At 38.1% G+C, this 24,360-nt stretch overlaps 1 protein-coding gene across 2 annotated transcripts in view; it reads left to right on the plus strand.

Annotated features, from left to right (window-relative positions):
- The window catches only part of Pde6 (phosphodiesterase 6), a 649,430-nt gene that overhangs the window by 473,766 nt on the left and 151,304 nt on the right, over positions 1–24,360 (plus strand). For both annotated transcript variants that reach the window (XM_083140787.1, XM_083140788.1), the window contains one exon: positions 12,255–12,344. In XM_083140787.1, coding sequence (XP_082996913.1) covers positions 12,255–12,344 — 90 coding nt within the window. The remainder of the gene's footprint in view (positions 1–12,254; positions 12,345–24,360) is intronic.

The following is a 24,360-nucleotide window of genomic DNA, read 5'->3' on the forward strand; positions in this document are numbered from 1 at the left end:
TTCAGAGCAATGGTGACAATGGTTAAATAAATATATCATGTTAAACTTTAAAAGCCTGAAAAAACGAAAAAATTGGACATAGAACATTTCCATTGTCAGTGGACGATCTGTTTGAGTTTTCTTTAGTCCATTTTTAGGTTAATCGTGACTGGACCTACAGTTTAAAGTGGAATGTAAACCACTATAGCTATGCCTCCACTGGGTATCGAACCCGGGACACCTTCATTACAAAACGATTACATTACCACTACGCCATCGGGAAGGATGAAAAGTATACACCACATGTATGTGTAAACTTTGTCATTATTAGAAATATATATTTTAAATTATTTAGACATGCACATAGGTTTGCATACACGAATTATACTATCACAATTTAGAACAGTAGCCACCCCCGATGCTGTAACAGTAGTGGCTTAGACATGAATAATATTTGGAAAGTGTTCCTATTTAGTGGTTGGCTCTCAATGAAGGCTGAAAATAAAAAAAACAAAAAAAAAACAACGAAATATTGCCGTAACAGGCAACAAGTTTCGCGCTATCAAGCCCACCATTGGTGCATGACATGTTTCGTTTCGACCCTCGAGAAAAGCTCACTTTAACTAGACTTCGAATTGGACACAGCCGTCTCACCCATGGTCAATTGCTGCAAGGGGTGGACCCTCCAATGTGTCGTGAATGTAATGTTTTTTGCACATTCTTCTCGAATGTGACGAATTTACTTTCCTGAGGCAAAGTTTTAATCTTCCCAAAAGGTTATCATCCAGTGCTTTTAACAAATATTTTTAGATTTTTGAGTAGAGCTGGCTTCTTACACTGTTACTGAGAAAGTTTTTAGTCTTTCCTTACCTTTCACAATGGGCTCTTTACACATTATTAACTTTAAGGTAAGGGTTTTAGTTAAAATTATTTCTTCCTCGTACACTTTCAACGCTACGAAATACCCATATAAGTGCCGACGTACCCAACAATTTTTATTAATTTATTTATTCAAGGGAAGCAAATTGTCTAACGTCCCAAGGCTGCATTCAGGAAGATAATTTAGAGTCTGTTCTTACCAGTTTTACTGTGCATAATAGTACATAGAAATGAAGCAACCACACGAGCAATATTCTAACCAACGTTTTAGACATCAAAGATATGAATACGCTGATCTTAGCTTCTAGAATATGGTAGTGATTTAATTGTACTTTTATGGACAGATAGCAGCCCTATCTTTATCTTAAAACTTCTGTTTAGAAGAACAGCGTGTAATAGTTCATTGCCGTGTTGTTTCTATTTGTGCTTGGAAATAACAAATTACTTGTAACGCAGTTAAATGTAGGTTACATTTTTTAAATTATTTTAACTTACTTACTTTTTGAAATGAGTAACTGTAACAATAACTCTGTTACTTTTCCAAATAATAATTTATCGAAATTGATAGATACTTATCTTCCATTCAGTGTTGAACAGTGGGCTAATGAACAAAATTATGGTTTGCTAAAGAAAATAAATACAATTTTCATCTTCATCGTACATTTGCTGTGAGCAAAATTTATGATCATGTAATGTTTCAAGTATTAGGGCTCTTTGAATTTTCATTTTTCGGTGTTCAAATTTAAACATTTGAGGTTTATTGTAGCTACATAATTCAGTGAAATTTAGTGTTATTTTTAGATGGTCATCAGTAGGGACCGGGACTTTATGTCCTTTATAACTGTAAAATATGTATGTAATAACAATTTTAAAATATGTCAAAAAATTAGAGATATGTCAGAAAAATGCAGAAATATTCCCAGTATAGCCAAAAATATGCACAACAGTACTTTCGAATTTCCCGTTACATGGGAATTCAGAATCTTCCAAGAAGATCGCCTAAGGTTGGAGTGGAGAATTGAATGAAATCAGAATCCCTTTAAGCGAAGAATATAGTTGGAAAACTGAAAATATCGTGAGGTTCACTGCAATTATCCTAAGTTTCATTTACTATTAGTCAAATTTACACTTTTGTGGAACCTAAAGCATAATTGGCAGCTCACAGCAGCTATGGTAAATCTAGGCATCGGTTCACAAACACAACTTTTTTAGCAGATTTCCTGCCTGCTGATTCTCGTGCCCGCACAACAATGAGGGAGAGCATTTTTCCTCAATAATGTTCGCACGGCTATCTTTTGTCGGCGTGATAAAAAAAGGAGGGTATTATTGTTTTGTACTAGTTGGTAAGGAAAGACGGCATCTACTTTTAATATTTTTGTCCGTTATTACCTTACCCTCCCATCGATATCACAACTATCCGTTGTGCTAGAGATCCAAAGAATAAATTATAAAATAACCGATTATATGCAGCACATCTATGAAGTTACACTGAAATGTGTCTTATTACAAGAAAATTGATGAAATATGTTGTAAAAATGTGAAACTGGTATAACATGTCAAAACATGCGTAATCAAATATTTTCTACTTTGGTTGATTTTCATAAGATACGTAAGGAACTCACTCCAGTATTCGATCCGATGCCAAATAAAAAAATATGTTATAACATAAAGTCATCAGTAACGAAAAGGCATTCAGGTTCGAATCCCGGCTAAGACATTGGTATACTGTTGTGTATGTCCCGTTCGTATTATCATTGCGATTTACCCAAGACGTAACCGCAACGGAAAGAAATAAAGCGTAATAAACTGTAACTAATATACATTTCAAAAATAGAAACTAAACTAACTAACTAACTCTCTAGCCTTCTTAAACCCGAAGGTTCATGGCTGCAGCAACACAGGCCATCCATCTTTCCCTATCTTGAGCAAGATCTATATACTCTTTTCCATACCTACCGATTTCCTTTAGGTCCATCTCAACGTTGTCACTCCATCTTCGTCTTGGCCTTCCTACAGGTCTCTACCATCAGGTTTCCCAACAAGAATCCTGTAAACTCCTCTTTCCTCTCCCATTCGTGCCACATGGCCTGCCCACCTAAGTCTTCTTGATTTAATTATTCTAATAATATCTGGACATGAATACAAATTATGTACTTCTAAATTATGTAACCTTCTCCACTCACCTGTCTCCTCATCCCTTTTAGGTCCAAAGATTTTCCTAAGGATCTTATTTTCAAATACTCTCAATTTATGTTCCTCTTTCAATGTAAGGGACCAAGTTTCACATCCATATAATACTACAGGCAAAATTACTGTTTTGTATATTTTAACTTTTAGTTTCTTAGATATTAAACGAGAAGACAAAAGTTTATGAAGTGAGAAGTAACATGCATTTCCTGAATTAAGCCTACTTTTTATTTCCTCTTTAATATAATTTTAATTTGTTAATATTACTCCTAAGTATTTGAATTTGGAGACTGGTTCAAACACGTTGTTATCAATAATTAGATTTTGATTATTACCTAACACTTGGTTTCGGCCTGTAAGCATATATTTAGTTTTCTCTTTGTTAACTTCCAAACCTATAAAAAAATATTTTAGCATTATTCTTAATTGTATTCACATCATCCCCTAATATTTCTACATCATCTTCATATGCTAACAACTGAGTCACACCATTTAATTTTAGTCCTCCGTCAGTTTCTTTTACCTTCCTAACAGCATATTCTAAGGCAAAATTAAAGAGCAATGGAGATAATGCATCTCCTTGTTTTAACCCATCATGAATTGTAAATTTGTCAGACATATTAATACCCACACGAATTTTACTTTCTGTTTCACTGGTGCATATTTTTATCATACTAACAAGCTTCTTAGGTATTCCAAACTCTACTAATATATTATATAATTTATCTCTTTTGACCGAATCATATGCTTTTTTTAAATCAATGAATAGCTGATGGACTTTTTGATAATATTTCCACTTTTTTTCAAGTGTCTGTCTGATGTGAAAAATTTGATATCTAGTTGATCTGTTACGTTTAAATCCACATTGATAATCACCTATAATTTCATTAGCATATGCGGTTAGTCTTGTTAAAAGAATGTTAGATAATATTTTATATGTTGTTGAGAGTAGAGAAATTCCACGGTAATTATTGTAGTTCATTTTATCGCCTTTTTTAAACACAGGAACAATTATGGGTTATTTCCACTGTTGATGGATTTCTTCTTTATTCCATATTAAACAAATTAATTTATGAATTTGACATATTAACGAAGTTCCACCATATTTAATTAACTCAGCTGGTATTAAATCAATGCCAGGTGCTTTGTTATTCTTTAGCCTTTTAATAGCATCTTTAATTTCAGTCAAGTTAGGTTCTGGAACTAAAGGTTCTGCTGTGTGCACTTCATTTCCTTCTGATTTATCTCCTACATGGACATTTAAAAGGTCATTAAAGTAGTTCTTCCATCTGTTTAGAATATCGCTTGGGTCAGCTAGAAAATCACCGTCTTTTATCTTTTATCAAGTTTGCTTTAGGTTGCCACCCCTTTCTAAACTCATTTACACCTTTATATAAATCTCTGATATTTTTATTTTTGCTGTTTGTTTCAATTTCGTTAATTTTGCTTTTCAAGTAATCTCTTTTTTTACTTCTAAACGTGCTGTTAAGTTCTCGCTTTATTCTATTATAATTGCTTAGATTTGTATCATCAGAGTTATTTAACCACCTAAGTCTAGCCTGATTTCATATTTCTATTAGATTATGACATTCATTATAAAACCATGGCTTACTTTATCTTGGTTTATGGTATCCTATACTTTCTTTAGCTGCTGATTCTATTGCATTACGTATGTGCTCCCAATTCTTATTTACGTCTATTTCATTTATATTTTCATCATCATTTAAATCCTGCAAAACATCAAATCTATTTGACAGTTTCATTTGGTATTTTTCTTAATTCTTTCATCAGCAAATTGTCCTGTATTAAATTTTATAACTTTTAGATTTTGTTGCTTATGATTTATCACTGCTAGTCTTTCTCTTAATTTAGCAATTACTAAATAATGGTCACTGGCACAGTCAGCACCTCTATGTGTACGAACGTCAATTATACTAGTATGCCGTCTCTTATCAATGAGAATATGATCTATCTGATTATGAGTTTTACCATCTGGAGAAGACCAGGTATATTTTTGGATATATTTATGTTTAAAAGTGGTACTTTTCACAATTAAATTCTTTGAGGTTGCAAAAGTAATCAATCTTATACCATTATTATTACTTAATTCATGAAGACTTTCTTTACCAATCGTGGGTTTAAATGTCTCTTCTTTGCCAATTTGTGCATTATAGAAACTGTAACTTTAATTTAATTACTTTGAAAAATATCTTTGCAGTGACTGGTTTCTGTGAAATCTGGTCTTTGTTGTTATAACGTTGTTCGTGTGATCGCTTCAGTCAGCGTTTGCAGTATTGTAGACAGGTGCTTGGTAAATTAATAGTTGCTCGTTGTACAGTAAATGCATTTCATCGACTAATCCGTATCTTGTCAAGCACAATTAAACCGCAGATGGAAATAGACAGTGTTCGAATTTCGAAGATTTGTGGCTTTCATTCTTTATACAACACTCTTGAATTTGTTTTAAGTCCACTTTATACACAGAAAGGCTAATTGGTTCTGGACCTACAACTTAAAATTGAATCCGAAACAGTATGTGACTTCACCGGGCATCGAGCACGAGACTCCTTGATTACAAGGCGACGACGTTACCACTACGCCATCTGGAATAAAATGCTGAAAGCTCATACATATGAAAGCTGTTACACATATGAATGAACCTTTCAGCAGTATAATCTAATTACATAAATATATATAGATTTAATACAGCAACACAAATATTCCTAAGATTTATAAATGTAATATTGTTCATAATACAATTATCGTTTCATGCTTTAAATGTCAGCAATACAATTGGATGGCAACACGTATGACTACTATACATTTGATTCCAGATGGCGTAGTGGCAACGTCGTCGCCTTGTAATCAAGGAGTCCCGGACTCGATACCCGGTAAAGTCACATACTGATTCGGACAATATAAGGACAACAGATACTTTCAAATTTAAGCACAAAATATATTTATAAAGTTAACTAACTATACACTAAAATATACTAAATGATAGAAGTCAATAGTTCACACTAAATCATGTTACATTCATTTTGTACCTTGTTTACTCTCCTTCAAGTAATCATTGCATTGTGACTGAAGAAGTTTAAAATATCTATTGTTAATACAATCTGATATAATAGAAGTAGGAGAGTTATTAGTTCTAACTCAATAATCTTAGAGAGTAGATATGGAATATCTAATTATGCATTACGTATTTTACAAATTAATTTGAACTCATGAGCATATTTCCTTCTAAGAAGCTATGAATATTTAATTTATCTAAAATATTATGATAGAATCATGAGTGTCTGCATTTGTAATACATTAATTAAATGCATCTTTTCTCCTTTACCATCTATTTTGATACATGTGAATTATATTGTTATGGGGCGGTATAAAGACATCCCTGGCAGGGTTGCATATTTACTCTAGTGCCGTGTATATTTGATACTTGTATATAGGTGACATTTACACTTTTTAACACCGTTTTTCAGGCTTAAATGAACACTTGTTCTCCGAATCTACAGCTTGACGTATTCTAATCAAGCAGAATGTTGCTAATTAAACTGAGTTTCCTAACGAGTCTCGACAATTTCTAGAAAGTTCTCTACCTTAACCAATTGCTACGACAGACACCCACGAAGGGTACTTAAAATGGGTTTGGGTTTTAGAGAAGTTCCCATTTAGTGGTCACCTACTTTCCTCCTAGCAACGAACTTTTACAAGGTAACCAAAAAAGTTCTTGCGTTCTAGAGCAGTGATAAACAAAGAGCAATACCTTTAGGTTTCGAAGTAATTTCCATTAGCATCCAACACCTTTTGCCAACGTTCCTGCAGCTGCACAATACCCTGATGGGCTTGGATGCAAATAAATCCGTGAGTGCGTTCCGCAGGTCTCCCTCATTTGCGAAGGATCTCCCAAGGAGGAGGTTGTCGAGGGAATGAAACAGGTGGTAATCTGTTGGTGCAAGGTCCGGTGAATATGGTAGATGGAACAGTGTCTCACAGCCAAGTTGCTGAAGGGTCTCCCGGGTCCTGTTTGCCACATGTGGCTTGGCATTGTCGTGCAGGAACAGCGCACCCTTGCGATTCACCAATGCCGGCTCCTTCTGCCGCAATGCACGGTGCACCCTTTTGCAACTGCTGCGAGTAGAGGTCAGCAGTGATGGTCTGACCAGGTGGAAGGAGCTCGTAATGCACCACTTGCCGACAATTCCACCATACAGAGAGCATAACCTTTCGTGGGTGCAGAGGTGGTCTTGAGGTGTGAGGAACAGGGTCACGTGGCGACAATCACACGCTTGGGAGTGACATAGAGGACCAACTTTTCGTCACCAGTGAGCAAGCGATCAAATATGGGTGTGTTCAGGTGCCGAGTGAGCAAGGACAAAAAGGCTGTCACTCGTTGTTCCTTGTTGGTTGCCGACAATGTGTGGGGTACCCACTTGCTTAACTTGTATGACTTCCCTATCCCATGCAGGTGCAGTCTGACTGTTTCAGCGAAAACATGGAACCTTTCTGCAAGTTCCTCACACGTTAGACCACTGTCTTCCTCGATGGCTGCTTTCAGGGCCTCGTCATCCAACACATGTGGTCGTCCACTGCGAGGTTCATCCGAAAGGCTCACATCTCCCGAACGAAATTTCTGGAACCAATGACTGGCAGAGCGTTCGTTCACGGCATTCTCCCCAAATGCCTGGCAAATGCGGCGACTTGATGCGGAGCTGACAGGTCCACTTTAAAGTCATGCAACAAACACACGCGAACAAGCTGCTTCGATACCTCCATTTCTCTTCGACACTGGACGAGCTATGACTGCTGTGTGTGCGCAACGTGCCTGTATTACTGACAGTCGATGGTCAGACTAACTCCCGATCGGTTGGTAGGCACGTGCGTCATTTCGTTTCCTCTCTGTGAGCGCATGATTAATGGGACGTCAAAAACAGCAAGAACGTTTTTGGTTACCTTGTACTACCTTTCACGCTTCATCGATACTACAGTGACTAAAATAGCAAACGCATAGAGGCAACTTCTGGTCATCACCAGTGTGGTATTCGTAGGGGGGAAGGGGGAATTCCCCCCTCTGGATACTTGTCCCCCTGGGGGGGAATGATGTTTAGGGAGGAAACAAAAAATTATTAGCAGTTTAGTTACATTTTTCCACTTCGCCATTCAATAGCAACATTTTCTGTCAGACAACTGGACCCTCCATTTGGCGAACGCAGATCTGGCCTCAAGCGCTGCTCTACTGTATTCCTGGAACTGTCAAACAAGTGGCCAGTATTGAAGACCCCCCCTCTTCCCTTTTCTTTGTCCATGGAATTTGGCAGGAAAATACCACCCCAACGAATGAGTTGTCACGTGACTCAAACTTGTCACCACAGAACGTCTGTATTTGTATGAGTGGAACAATAGTGCATGAAGGTAGCCTACATGGAATTTTTTGACGCGAGCGCGATAGCCCTTTAGGAAGTCATTTTTTAAAGAGCAGTGTGCTTTTATTTTAGAATAATGAGATAGATTTCTTTGTGAAGCTAGAATGTTAGTGGAAAAAGTTAGCATTACGAGCTCCAGACTATGCAATATCAGAAATCTGCCTTCAAAGTGAACGAAATCTGATAAAGCTGGTGGCGGTGAAGGCTGTGTTGATCAAAGGAAAGGATCAGTTTTGAAAATTTGCAAGTGCAACAAGGAGTATTAAAGTGGTGAGTTCCATTTGATTGTTGGTTGCCCATGAAAAATTTAAGAAGTTGAAAATTACACGACCCTGGCTTGATGTATCTAGTGTTGGAGTTACACATGCATAATATTTCAACATCAGTGAATTAAAACACATGGGCGAATTAGAATGTGTTATCCTTTGTTGGAAATATTTTTCGGTTTCAACATACATTGCCAAGTTGGTAGTTTCTGTAATTTTGCAGCAAGCTAAACACATTTATAAAATATCATGAATAAAAGTACAGAAGAATCGATATTGAATAATTCATTCTCTCTTCCTGCTCTCCCTAACAACAATTGATCATGAAAATACTTCTACAATGATGGGCGTTAGATATGGAGTAGTGGTAATCGCTATTGACTTGTATTCAATGAGTCCCAGACTAATTAGGCGTACCTTGGTGGGGGCTCTTGCCCGCCCAACAAATTTTCAGAATTAACAAGCTAATGGAACTTGTATTAAGCTCTTGGGACCAGAGAAACAAGTTAATGAGTAATTTTTATGATTTCGCAAATGTAGCCATAGCAGAGAATGGGGTGTAAAACCTTTTGATTCTGGCCCCCTCCCAAAGGTTATGCCCAAGTTCGATTCAGATACCCATAAGTTAGGTCCCAGACTAATTTTTGGAGGTGGGTGTCAAAATGTCACTTTAGAGACTGTAGGCCCAGTTCCAATTAGTAGTTCTGATCATAAAGTGGACTTGGCCATTTCTATCTGTGAAGATACAAATTTAAATTTACAATTTTTCAGAAATTATTAAAAATATGTTTTATTCAAAGCTGCTTTTTTAAGGTTGAGTGACATAAAACGAAGTGCAGAGTTACCCCCATTTACCATCAATAATTGTCGAGATACCCCCTCCCCAAATCTTTCTCCCCTAGCGGCCACAAATGTATATGTATATATACACACTATATACATATTTGATTTGATTTTGATTTTATTTTAAAATTTTGGGTGCGTTAGCACTTGGGCTATTTTGCACCCTTCATATTATACGGGGTCCAGCCCCTTACCGTTACAAATAACAACTCTAACGTTGCATAACTAAAATCTTAAAATATTCTGACTTCTGTTAAAAGCTGAGGCTGTAAACAGGCACTCGGCACACATAAGGACAAAAAAACAGGACAACACACAGAAATATAGTGGCCGTAGGGCCAGTCGCCAGAGCCTCGTTCTTCTGGCAGTCCAGGGTGTACTACGTGGAAGATCACCCCTTACACGCCACCCAGATATAAGCATTATCTGACCCTGACTCTACATAGTCAGTAAAATTATATTTCTCCCCTCTGGAAATTTCTTAAATACCATACTGGCCATCACCAAGACTTGTAAAGTTCTAACGCCATTGCTTTTCAATAGGTTTCTAATCGCCTATTAGCGTTGTCCATCTTCCCGTTAGGAAACTTTCCTTTCATCGGTGGGACCGTTGAGGATCTTACAGAATTCAAGTGGTGATTTTGTTATTGCAAATGGCTACTAACAACCTCGGAACTTGAGGAGGAGGGTCACATGATCACCGAAGATGAAAACACCGATGTAAGCACATTGAGGTAGTCCCGTATTGCAAAGCCTGATAGGCAGCAGCAAACCTAAAACCCATACATGGAAGGAAACAACTCCATGCAATTACAATTCTGCCAGGCACGTATCTAGAAGTATGTTTCGGGGGGGGGGGGGGGTTTGAACCAAGAGTCTAGGAATATTAGTAATAATGTTTAAATGAAAATAATTATATTTAATAAAATTAATGCTAATTACAATACATAAATTAATATTATATTATTATTTCACGAATAGGTAAAAAGACTGTTTATGAATAGATATAACAGCTCATATTCATTGCTACGTAGCTTACCTGTAGTTAAGATCGGAATTATTTACATAAAAACAAGTGCCCTGGCAATGAAATTAATGACAAATAAATGAATAATTGAATATTTATAGAATAACAAAAATGATGTTACATGTAGTTGGAGAAAAGTAAGTTTCTGATTAATATTTTATGCATTTTATTTTGAGTAGTAGTGTACATAAATCTTCTTTGTAATGTCATTCAAAGCCGTATGATCCAAATATAATCCTTGCCTTCTAAAAAGTTCAGACGAAATTAATAACCATCAATTATGCAACAAATGCTAATATTTTCATTACTTGATTTTTGTACTTGGTAAGTTTTTCGGTGGGTCAGGACCCCTTGACCTCCCCCTTAAATACGTCATTCCTGTCCTTCAAAGCCGTATGATCCCAATATTATCCTTGTCTTCCAATAAGTTCAGAGGAAATCGTGCAACAAATGATAAACGAGTATATTTTTCTCATTTAATTTTCGTACTTATTAAGTCTTTCGGGTGATGAGGGGGAGTCTGGACCCCCTAAATATGTCCTTCGTGTCCTTCAAAGCCGTATGATGCCAATATAATCCTTGTCTTCCAATAAGTTCAGAGGAAATTATACAACAAGGGCTAAACGAATATATTTTTCATTATTTAATTTTAGTACTTGTTAAGTCTTTCGGGGGGAGGATCCAGACACCCCTAAATACGTCCTTGAATTCTACATAATAAGTTCATGCATTAGCATGTAAAATCCAAATACGATATATACATCATTCTTTACTACGGAAAAGGATAATCGTATTCCGTGAAAAAATAAGCTACAATAATAACATACAATCGAACATCATTTTTGGATGTTAAATGTGTAATTTTGTTATCTTTGAAATGATCTTGTCTGATCTTCCCAATTGATGCATTTTTAGTGCATCACACTAAACACTAGCTGATAAAAGTATAATTTTATGCATTTTATATGTATTTTGACACACCAAAAAGTGCAATTTTATATAATAATAAATTTGCAATTTATGCACGTTGATGTGTTATTGGGGTCAACATATTTGTTTCAATTGACATGTTTTGGGTTCTGTGTGTGTGAACTATGCGTTCATTTCTGTGTTTATTCTTCTCTTTGGTATTTTAATATTTTTAGTTTCCATATATTTCGCAAACTGTTACGTAGCTATTCAAATCAATTTGTAAAATGTAAAGGGAAAGCAACGTGGAAGAGCCGGCTCCCGTGGCGGGTAGTTAGCACATCGCACTACGAATCCCGGCCTGGGCGTGGATGTTTGTGATTGTCCATCAATTCCATCGTAATTCATCCCCATCTTCGCAAATTAGCCAAAAGTGGCACAAGAAGCGAAGTAAAATCAATCAAATCAATCAATGAATCAAGTTAAGGCTTGTGCCTTAACTTCGCTATACAAAACCATAAATAAATTTCACCACGAGCGTCTCTGGACTAGTAGATTTCCCTTTTGGATTCGTGAGTACATCCTTTGATCAATAAACCTTCAGGTTTAGTAATGCCAGAGTTAATTATATGTACATTTCCAAGATAGATATTCTGTGTATAACTTGGTGAATTTTTTTGTGTTCAACATCATGATGATTTTAAGATTTGCATTGACAATTTCATGATTTTTTTTCAGGTTTTTCAACGATACTTGACATTCTGTGGCATCGGCATTCAGAATGCGCAGCTCTTCGAGATGTCCGTGCTTGAGTACAGGAGGAATCAGGTCAGTGCTTTTAATGATCCAAATCTTGATCAGTGTTGTAAACAAAACGACCATTAAAACAACATTTCTGCTTTTCTTTTCAATTTTAATTTACACCCCGATTAAAACTGGGACTAGATTTTTATAATTTCATTCGAGCCAGAAAATGGGAACTAAACATTCTTGAATTCTGACTACGTTTATCAAAATTAATAAGCTTTCAGCATCAGTGACCACCTTTTCAAATACAAAATTCTAAAATCCAACCTTGCCTTGTTTATCCTTTGTCAATAAATGGATCTGATGAAACAATTGCGTTCCCGGGGCACAAAATTTAACAATGTTACAGAAGATGTAAACAGGTTCCTACCCAGGATATTTTGAGAGGGGGAGAGCAGATCTCAAATTGTGGAACAAAGGGAAGATTCCAAATGCTGTTGGTCACCAACACTGTGGTATTGTTGCAGCTTGACATACAGTTGAAGAGTTGCAATATTATAGCCAAAAATAGAAAAAATGAACTCGCCTGTAGACCGCCCCGGCCCGATAATCAGCAGCACAATCGCTTACACACAAAAGCCGTCACACGGCGTACCGTCAAATGGGGTAACTTTGTACAGATTTTGTCATATTCCAACGTGCTCTGCAAAATCCGTGGGGAGTGACAACACGAAAATTATACGCGAGGAACACTTTGTCCTTTATAAATGCACTGAAGGAATACCAAAGAAATTCCAAAATATTAGGGGGGAAATACGTCAGCATTTTAGTGACGGTTACCCCAGCAAATGGGGTAACTTCGTCATCTCTGCTTACGTTCCTAGCAGCTCAAAATTAGCCCCATTAAGAGGTAAGATCGTCAAGCTTCCGCTACCGTTTTTTCCTTTCCGATCAGTCGTAAAGCCTCCTGCACCTCATTGGAGGTATAGTTCTGATATTTCCGACCACCAACCACCTTCTTATGCACAATGCACTTGCACGCAACACACTTCCTCCCTTGATGTCCGCTCCACAACTGCACGTGTGTGGCTTCACACTCCCTTTGTTCCACCAGCATGTGACTCCTACTGACATCTATCGGTCTCATGACGAAGTTACCCTTAAAGACGAAGTTACCCCACTTGACGGTAGTGTTCTATGAGCGCAAAACACGCGTTGGAAATAAATGTATATGATAACACACGAATCAAACATCCTGATTCATGGAAAGTTTTTTAGGATATGTTACTAACAAGGCAGCCCTGTTGAAATCCGCCATCTTGTGGTCAAATTAATTTTCCTAAATAGTAAAGTCGTCATGTGGCATATCAATATGTGCTGCAATTTCACGAGAAACACGCCTGTGTGCATAGGTTTAGCATAACTTTAATCCTTATGTTGCTGTAGTCATAAGGTTTTTCATGGTACATAAGTGTAATTGATTGATTGATCGATTTTTTGTTTTAAGTCCACTTTATGCACAGGAAGGATAATCGGGACTGAACCTACAGTTTAAAGTGGGATCCGAACCACTGTGCCGTGTGCCTCTGGTACATAGTAAGTTTGAAAACAGGCACTGTGTAGGAATTTCTTCCGACTAAGGAATAAACAACATTTTTGAAAGAGTATAGACAGCTACCGCACAAGAGAGGGCGGGGGCGAATGCCCACAAAAATGATAGATACAAGAATGAACATAATTAGCTTAGCTGACGGTTTTAAATAGCAGAACTAAAACGAACATGTTTGACTAGAGCATATTGTGTAAATTGAATAAATTCTACATTTCTTGGAGATTAATTAAAAACAAAATCTAACCCGGGACCCCTTTGATAACAAGGCGACGATACTACCACTACTATGGCATAGTGCGGGTGCAAAAGTAACTAAAAGTGGGGGGGGGGGCAACTGGCCCCCTTAATCGTCGCCACTGCATTTACATAATATGCTCTAGTGAAACGTGTTCGTTTCATTTCTGCTATTTTAAAACCGTCAGCTAATTACGATCAACCCAAATATACGTATTTTTTCACCTACATGTGATGATACTGCGTCGTTGTCTTCTTAACGTGCCCTCTTTAACAACCTTACCCGGAGATCCGAATGGGGGACTTTTGCTCGGGAAAAATCCGTCATAAGAGCTTGATTTCCAGATGGCGCTGCAATGCAATAGCTGGAGACACTGCTCGCTCCTTCCAGTTCTTGTTTTACTAAATATAGACATTAGTCTTACCCCAAACCCCATTGAACCTCATATGTTGTTGATTAATGGGTTCACGACCTTCTCACCCGTTGGGCGCTCATAAGTTCACCTGGCCTACGCTCAGCTGAATAAGGAACAATATGGAAAAATGGAATGTGCCCTTGAAAACAATATTTTAATATTACGTTTCGCGTAGTTTGCATTGCCTGGATAGACTATGTAAACTACAAATCAAGTAATCTGCTCGTAGATAATGCATGTACGAGTAGATAGATTTATAGCCCACGTCACACCATTGGTGCAGGCTTCGGGAGGGGTTCGAACCAAGTATACCATATGTAGTAATAATGAAGCTTATAACTAACAGATTAATCAATTTAATGATAATAATCAAATTGGCTAATTAATATTATTATTGTTCAAAGGGGTCCGCAAGATTTCTTTCTCAGGGGCAAACTCATAGAAACTTTATTATTATTATTGCTATTGTTATTATTATTATTATTATTATTATTATTATTATTATTATTAGTTACTACTACTACTGCTTTGCAAATCATAAAATTCAAATTGAGTTGAAAATACTTTGATCTTGTTTATAAGTTCAGACTCGAGTCTCTACTATTTAGGTAGAAACTAGATTCGCCTTCCTTCCTTTCAATAAACATCTAGCCTATTACTTTGTTCATGAACAGAGTCAGAGACCACTTAATCTGCTGTCCTTCATGGTACCTCTGATCCATGTTTTTACGTGCCGAAGGGTACTGTAAAATAATAATAATAATGATGATAATAATAACAATAATAATAATAATAATAGTTGCTGCAACTTACGACCTGTAAGTCACACAAAACAATATTTTTGTTGTAAAATATCGCTACAATTTCACCATTCGAATTACATTAATTATTTTCGGAAATATCAGGGGTGGCATGTGCCGCGGCTGTCCCCTTCCTGTGGGCGCCCTTGTTATTGTTATTTTTACATGAACAGGTAAAAGGTGATATATATATATATATCGAGTTATAACAGTATGCATTATTTTGTGTCTAGTTAAGATCACTAAACTTTGTATCAAAACAACTAACCTGTCAAAGAAATGATAATGCAATTTTGTAATGGTTATCTATTGAATACCAAAAAAGTTGTTAGGTTCAGCTGATGAAACCTTGATCATCATTTTTATGCGTTTTGTTATTAGTAATGGTGAGCATAATTTTCGCAGGCATTGTGGACACAATGCTATATATTCACAATCTAATCCATGCCTTTATGTAAGATCTGCGGAAATAAACAACTTCATATTATGCAACATTAAAGCAGTATTTTGCTTACTTAAATTTGGGTTTTGTTGTTTTTTCTTAAAAGGGGGGTCCTGACCACCAGAATCCCTCTTTAAATATGTCCTTGCACTTGTGATAGGTGCAACAGCCTGTGAGGGCCAGGGTGTACCTACCTACCGACTGCCGGTGTAACGGGGAATTTGGACTCCGTAGAAAAGTGACTGTACAGTCAATTTTCTACGCAGTCCAAATTCCCCGTTTTCGTGACGGGAAATTTGGACTCCGTAGAAAAATGACTGTACAGTCAATTTTCTACAGAGAAAAATGACTGCCCTTTTCAGTTCCCGTCAATTAAGCAGGGGGTAAAATATCCCCGTAGAAAAATGACTGCCTGTCAATTCCCACTTAAAAGAGGGGGTACAAATTCACCGTAGAAACGTGACTGCCCAATTAAATCCTGCTTATATTAGGAGGGGGTACAATTTCCCCGTAGAAAAGTGACTGCCCCCTTAAATCCTGCTTATATTAGGAAGGGGTATAATTTCCCCGTAGAAAAGTGACTGCCCGTTAAAATCCTGCTTATATTAGAAGGGGGTACAATTTCTCCGTAGAAAAGTGACTGCCCCTTTAAATCCTGCTTATATTAGGAGGTGGTATAATTTCCCCGTAGAAGAGTGACTGCCCTTTTAAATCCTGCTAATATGAGAAAGGGGTACAATTTCCCCGTAGAAAAGTGACTGCCCTATTAAATCCTGCTAATATGAGAAGGGGGTACAATTTCCCCGTAGAAAAGTGACTGCCCCCTTATATCCTGCTTATATTAGGAGGGGGTACAAATTCCCCGTAGAAAAGTGACTGCCCCCTTAAATCCTGCTTATATTAGGAGGAGGTATAATTTCCCCGTAGAAAAGTGACTGCCCCTTTAAATCCTGCTTATATTAGGAGGGGGTATAATTTCCCCGTAGAAAAGTGACTGCCCTATTAAATCCTGCTAATATGAGAAGGGGGTACAATTTCCCCGTAGAAAAGTGACTGCCCTATTAAATCCTGCTAATATGAGAAGGGGGTACAATTTCCCCGTAGAAAAGTGACTGCCCCCTTAAATCCTGCTTATATTAGGAGGGGGTATAATTTCCCCGTAGAAAATTGACTGCCCTTTTAAATCCTGCTTATATTAGGAGGGGGTATAATTTCTCCGTAGAAAAGTGACTGCCCCCTTATATCCTGCTTATATTAGGAGGGGGTACAATTTCCCCGTAGAAAAGTGACTGCCCTATTAAATCCTGCTAATATTAGAAGAGGGTACAATTTCCCCGTAGAAAAGTGACTGCCCCCTTATATCCTGCTTATATTAGAAGGGGGTACAAATTCCCCGTAGAAAAGTGACTGCCCCCTTAAATCATGCTTATATTAGGAGGGGGTAAAATTTCCCCGTAGAAAAGTGACTGCCCCCTTAAATCCTGCTTACATTAGGAGGGGGTATAATTTCCCCGTAGAAAAGTGACTGCCCTATTAAATCCTGCTAATATGAGAAGGGGGTACAATTTCCCCGTAGAAAATTGACTGCCCTATTAAATCCTGCTAATATGAGAAGGGGGTACAATTTCCCCGTAGAAAAGTGACTGCCCCCTTAAATCCTGCTTATATTAGGAGGGGGTATAATTTCCCCGTAGAAAATTGACTGCCCTTTTAAATCCTGCTTATATTAGGAGGGGGTATAATTTCTCCGTAGAAAAGTGACTGCCCCCTTATATCCTGCTTATATTAGGAGGGGGTACAATTTCCCCGTAGAAAAGTGACTGCCCTATTAAATCCTGCTAATATTAGAAGAGGGTACAATTTCCCCGTAGAAAAGTGACTGCCCCCTTATATCCTGCTTATATTAGAAGGGGGTACAAATTCCCCGTAGAAAAGTGACTGCCCCCTTAAATCATGCTTATATTAGGAGGGGGTAAAATTTCCCCGTAGAAAAGTGACTGCCCCCTTAAATCCTGCTTACATTAGGAGGGGGTATAATTTCCCCGTAGAAAAGTGACTGCCCTATTAAATCCTGCTAATATTAGAAGGGGGTACAATTTCCCCGTAGAAAAGTGACTGCCCCCTTATATCCTGCTTATATTAGGAGGGGGTACAAATTCCCCGTAGAAAAGTGACTGCCCCCTTTATTTCTGCTTATATTAGGAGGGGGTATAATTTCCCCGTAGAAAAGTGACTGCCCTTTTAAATCCTGCTTATATTAGGAGGGGGTATAATTTCCCCGTAGAAAAGTGACTGCCCTATTAAATCCTGCTAATATGAGAAGGGGGTACAACTTCCCCGTAGAAAAGTGACTGCCCCCTTATATCCTGCTTATATTAGGAGGGGGTACAAATTCCCCGTAGAAAAGTGACTGCCACCTTAAATCCTGCTTATATTAGGAGGGGGTATAATTTCCCCTTATAAAAGTAACTGCCCCTTTAAATCCTGCTTATATTAGGAGGGGGTATAATTTCCCCGTAGAAAAGTGACTGCCCCCTTATATCCTGCTTATATTAGGAGGGGGTACAAATTCTACGTAGAAAAGAGACTGCCCCCTTAAATACTGCTTATATTAGGAGGGGGTACATATTCCCCGTAGAAACGTGACTGACCAATTAAATCCTGCTTATATTAGGAGGGGGTACAATTTCCCCGTAGAAAAGTGACTGCCCCCTTAAGTCCTGCTTATATTGGGAAGGGGTATAATTTCCCCGTAGAAAAGTGACTGCCCGTTAAAATCCTGCTTATATTAGGAGGGGGTATAATTTCCCCGTAGAAAAGTGACTGCCCTATTAAATCCTGCTAATATGAGAAGGGGGTACAATTTCCCCGTAGAAAAGTGACTGCCCCCTTATATCCAGCTTATATTAGGAGGGGGTACAAATTCCCCGTAGAAAAGTGACTGCCCCCTTAAACCCTGCTTATATTAGGAGGGGGTACAATTTCCCCGTAGAAAAGTGACTGCCCCTTTAAATCCTGCTTATATTAGGAGGGGGTATAATTTCCCCGTAGAAGAGTGACTGCCCTTTTAAATCCTGCTAATATGAGAAAGGGGTACAATTTCCCCGTAGAAAAGTGACTGCCCTATTAAATCCTGCTAATATGAGAAGGGGGTACAAATTCCCCGTAGAAAAGTGACTGCCCCCTTATATCCTGCTTATATTAGGAGGGGGTACAAATTCCCCGTAGAAAAGTGACTGCCCCCTTAAATCCTGCTTATATTAGGAGGAGGTATAATTTCCCCGTAGAAAAGTGACTGCCCCTTTAAATCCTGCTTATATTAGGAGGGGGTATAATTTCCCCGTAGAAAAGTGACTGCCCTATTAAATCCTGCTAATATGAGAAGGGGGTACAATTTCCCCGTAGAAAAGTGACTGCCATATTAAATCCTGCTAATATGAGAAGGGGGTACAATTTCCCCGTAGAAAAGTGACAGCCCCCTTATATCCTGCTTATATTAGGAGGGGGTACAAATTCCACGTAGAAAAGTGACTGCCCCCTAAAATCCTGCTTATATTAGGAGGGGGTATAATTTCCCCGTAGAAAAGTGACTGCCCCCTTATATCCTGCTTATATTAGGAGGGGGTACCATTTCCCCGTAGAAAAGTGACTGCCCTATTAAATAATGCTAATATTAAAAAGGGGTACAATTTCCCCGTAGAAAAGTGACTGCCCCCTTATATCCTGCTTATATTAGGAGGGGGTACAATTTCCCCGTAGAAAAGTGACTGCCCCTTTAAATCCTGCTTATGTTAGGAGGGGGTATAATTTCCCCGTAGAAAAGTGACTGCCCTTTTAAATCCTGCTAATATGAGAAGGGGGTACAATTTCCCCGTAGAAAAGTGACTGCCCTATTAAATCCTGCTAATATGAGAAGAGGGTACAAATTTCCCCGTAGAAAAGTGACTGCCCCCTTATATCCTGCTTATATTAGGAGGGGGTACAAATTCCCCGTAGAAGAGTGACTGCTCCTTTAAATCCTGCTTATATTAGGAGGGGGTATAATTTCCCCGTAGAAAAGTGACTGCCCCCTTAAATCCTGCTTACATTAGGAGGGGGTACAATTTCCCCGTAGAAAAGTGACTGCCCTATTAAATCCTGCTAATATTAGAAGGGGGTACAATTTCCCCGTAGAAAAGTGACTGCCCCCATATATCCAGCTTATATTAGGAGGGGGTACATATTCCCCGTAGAAAAGTGACTGCCCCCTTAAATCCTGCTTATATTAGGAGGGGGTATAATTTCCCCGTAGAAAATTGACTGCCCCTTTAAATCCTGCTTATATTAGGAGGGGGTATAATTTCCCCGTAGAAAAGTGACTGCCCCCTTATATCCTGCTTATATTAGGAGGGGGTACAAATTCTCCGTAGAAAAGAGACTGCCCCCTTAAATACTGCTTATATTAGGAGGGGGTACATATTCCCCGTAGAAAAGTGACTGCCCTATTAAATCCTGCTTATATTAGGAGGGGGTAAAATTTACCCGTAGAAAAGGGACTGCCCCCTTAAATCCTGCTTACATTAGGAGGGGGTATAATTTCCCCGTAGAAAAGTGACTGCCCTATTAAATCCTGCTAATATTGGAAGGGGGTACAATTTCCCCGTAGAAAAGTGACTGCCCCCTTATATCCTGCTTATATTAGGAGGGGTACAAATTCCCCGTAGAAAAGTGACTGCCCCCTTTATTCCTGCTTATATTAGGAGGGGGTATAATTTCCCCGTAGAAAAGTGACTGCCCCTTTAAATCCTGCTTATATTAGGAGGGGGTATAATTTCCCCGTAGAAAAGTGACGGCCCTATTAAATCCTGCTAATATGAGAAGGGGGTACAATTTCCCCGTAGAAAAGTGACTGCTCTATTAAATCCTGCTAATATGAGAAGGGGGTACAATTTCCCCGTAGAAAAGTGACTGCCCCCTTATATCCTGCTTATATTAGGAGGGGGTACAAATTCCCCGTAGAAAAGTGACTGCCCCCTTAAATCCTGCTTATATTAGAGGGGGTATAATTTAATCGTATAAAAGTGACTGCCCGTTAAAATCCTGCTTACATTAGGAGGGGATATAATTTCCCCGTAGAAAAGTGACTGCCCTATTAAATCTTGCTAATATGAGAAGGGGGTACAATTTCCCCGTAGAAAAGAGACTGCCCCCTTATATCCAGCTTATATTAGGAGGGGGTACAAATTCCCCGTAGAAAAGTGACTGCCCCCTAAAACCCTGCTTATATTAGGAGGGGGTACAATTTCCCCGTAGAAAAGTGACTGCCCCTTTAAATCCTGCTTATATTAGGAGGGGGTATAATTTCCCCGTAGAAAAGTGACTGCCCTTTTAAATCCTGCTAATATGAGAAGGGTGTACAATTTCCCCGTAGAAAAGTGACTGCCTTATTAAATCCTGCTAATATGAGAAGGGGGTACAATTTCCCCGTAGAAAAGTGACTGCCCCCTTATATCCTGCTTATATTAGGAGGGGGTACAAATTCCCCGTAGAAAAGTGACTGCCCCCTAAAACCCTGCTAATATTAGGAGGGGGTACAATTTCCCCGTAGAAAAATGACTGCCCCTTTAAATCCTGCTTATATTAGGAGGGGGTATAATTTCCCCGTAGAAAAGTGACTGCTCTTTTAAATCCTGGTAATATGAGAAGGGGGTACAATTTCCCCGTAGAAAAGTGACTGCCCTATTAAATCCTGGTAATATGAGAAGGGGGTACAATTTCCCCGTAGAAAAGTGACTGCCCCCTTATATCCTGCTTATATTAGGAGGGGGTACAAATTCCCCGTAGAAAAGTGACTGACCCCTTAAATCCTGCTTATATTAGGAGGGGTATAATTTCCCCGTAGAAAAGTGACTGCCCCTTTAAATCCTGCTTATATTTGGAGGGGGTATAATTTCCCCGTCGAAAAGTGACTGCCCTATTAAATCCTGCTTATATTAGGAGGGGGTACAATTTCCCCGTAGAAAAGTGACTGCCCTATTAAATCCTGCTAATATGAGAAGGGGGTACAATTTCCCCGTAGAAAAGTGACTGCCCCCATATATCCTGCTTATATTAGGAGGGGGTAAAAATTCCCCGTAGAAAAGTGACTGCCCCCTTAAATCCTGCTTATATTAGGAGGGGGTAAAATTTCCCCGTAGAAAAGTGACTGCCCCCTTAAATCCTGCTTACATTAGGAGGGGGTATAATTTCCCCGTAGAAAAGTGACTGCCCTATTAAATCCTGCTAATATGAGAAGGGGGTACAATTTCCCCGTAGAAAAGTGACTGCCCCCTTATATCCTGCTTATATTAGGAGGCGGTACAAATTCCCCGTAGAAAAGTGACTGCCCCCTTAAATCCTGCTTATATTAGGAGGGGGTATAATTTCCCCGTAGAAAAGTGACGGCCCCTTTAAATCCAGCTTATCTTAGTAGGGGGTATAGTTTCCCCGTAGAAAAGTGACTGCCCCCTTAAATCCTGCTTATATTAGGAGGGGGTACAATTTCCCCGTAGAAAAGTGACTGCCCCCTTAAATCCTGCAAATATTAGGGGGGGTACAATTTCCCCGTATAAAAGTGACTGCCCCTTAAATCCTGCTAATATTAGGAGGGGGTACAAATTCCCCGTAGAAAAGTATCTGCCTCCTTAAATTCTGCTTATATTAGGAGGGGGTATAATTTCCCCGTAGAAAAGTGACTGCCCCCTTAAATCCTGCTTATATTATCTGGGGGTACAATTTCCCCGTAGAAAAGTGACTGCCCCCTTAAATCCTGCTTATATTAGGAGGGGGTATAATTTCCCCGTAGACAAGTGACTGCCCCATTAAATCCTGCTAATATTAGAAGGGGGTACAATTTCCCCGTAGAAAAGTGACTGCCCCTTTTATCTTTAATATATATGGAGGGGGTACAAATTTCCCCCTAGAAAAGTTACTCTTCTAATAATTAGTTCTTACATGAGAAATTGCATACAAAATGCTACGGAGAAAAGTTGCTGCTTACTTAATTTACTTCACAAAACAGTAGTAGGGAAATTAGATGTAGTATATTGTCGTATAAAGCCTTTATAACTCTGGTATCTGGCTCATCATTGACTTAATTATTACGTACAACTTTCTCATTTGAATGTTCATCAAAACATTTGAATGAGTCTACCATTTGAGTAGGGTGATAAAGGTGTCCTGGGTTCAATACCCGGTGGAGGCACATAGTAATTCGGATCCAACTTTAAACTGTGGGTTCATTCTTGATTAGACTTAGTGTGCATAAATTAAAACGCTAACTCAATCAATCCATCAATCAAGGCATTTGAATTGCATTTTCTTGAAACATTTTGGACAACAAATTTGTACTCAATGTGTGTGTGTACTGTCAAAAATAAATAGGTTTCTCATCATAAAAATACTTCTTATATAATCTATGCATAACTAACAAAAAGTAAAATACTTTGTCCCTTGTGGTAATTATATTTATTTGAAAAGCACGACGAGAGCCCGTAGAAGCGATATTTTAACATGGAAATATTTTATAACTTGTAAAATATAATTGAAAGTGGTTGCTTCCACATATCCGTAGTAACTCTCGAATTTAAAAATTACATTGATGCATTTTATGATAGAACCTTTGATCAATTTTTAAAATAATCGAATACACACGTTATTCGTGTTATGAGGTTGATAAATCATAATTTTGTTACACAGAAACATATATTACATATAAACATACTTACACACACCAACATATTTATGTACACACTAATCATATTTTCATAGGAACAAATAACAAGATACATCTACACACAGACTATAGTTTTAATTGTAACATTTTGATCAGAATCAATACGATTCAGAAACACCAGGAGTACACAAGTCAAATAAAACAATTGTTTTAACTTCAAAAAAATTGAACAAAAAAATAATATACAATGCATATAGCATGAGAATTATGATTTATCACTTTTCACTAAATATGTATTTCAATAATGCTGTAGTGCATTTTAATATAATATGTGATGTATTTCAATTTATACAAAAACTTTATCAAATACAGACATTTATAATTTCGTTGTGGTTTGCAACTAACCTATTACATATTATTCACCATGTTTAACACATGAAGGAGTCAGTGGATGATATTCTTAAGCCACATGTTTGATTTTTATGTTGTTGTTGTTGAACATACCATCATGCACAATAAGCAACCCACTGTCCAAAAAGTGCGAGACATTGTCATTTTTCTTTTCGAATGGCAGTATAATATGTACATCACTGAAGTTTTTGGCTCTCCAACCAGGTGGTCATCTGTGTAGTGATATAGTCATAAGCCACACTTTCCCGCTACGTAGGCTGTACATGCACCGTTAGAAAACATGGATTTTGGAGACAATAATGAAGGAAGTGACGAGTCACATCTTTTTGATAGTAATAGTGGAAATTTCTGGCACCCGTCAGCTAGCAGTTCAGTGTGGAACTCATCCTTCTGTACGTGTAATTATGAAATAGAGTTGTGGTTATGTTCGCTGTGGCTTGTGACTATCCGTTGAAAGTTTATATGCTGCATAAAACATTGATTACTACA

The sequence above is a fragment of the Lepisma saccharinum genome, chromosome 19 (assembly GCF_977018435.1).
Source record: "Lepisma saccharinum chromosome 19, izLepSacc3.1, whole genome shotgun sequence".
In the NCBI taxonomy this organism is placed as follows: Eukaryota; Metazoa; Arthropoda; class Insecta; order Zygentoma; family Lepismatidae; genus Lepisma; species Lepisma saccharinum.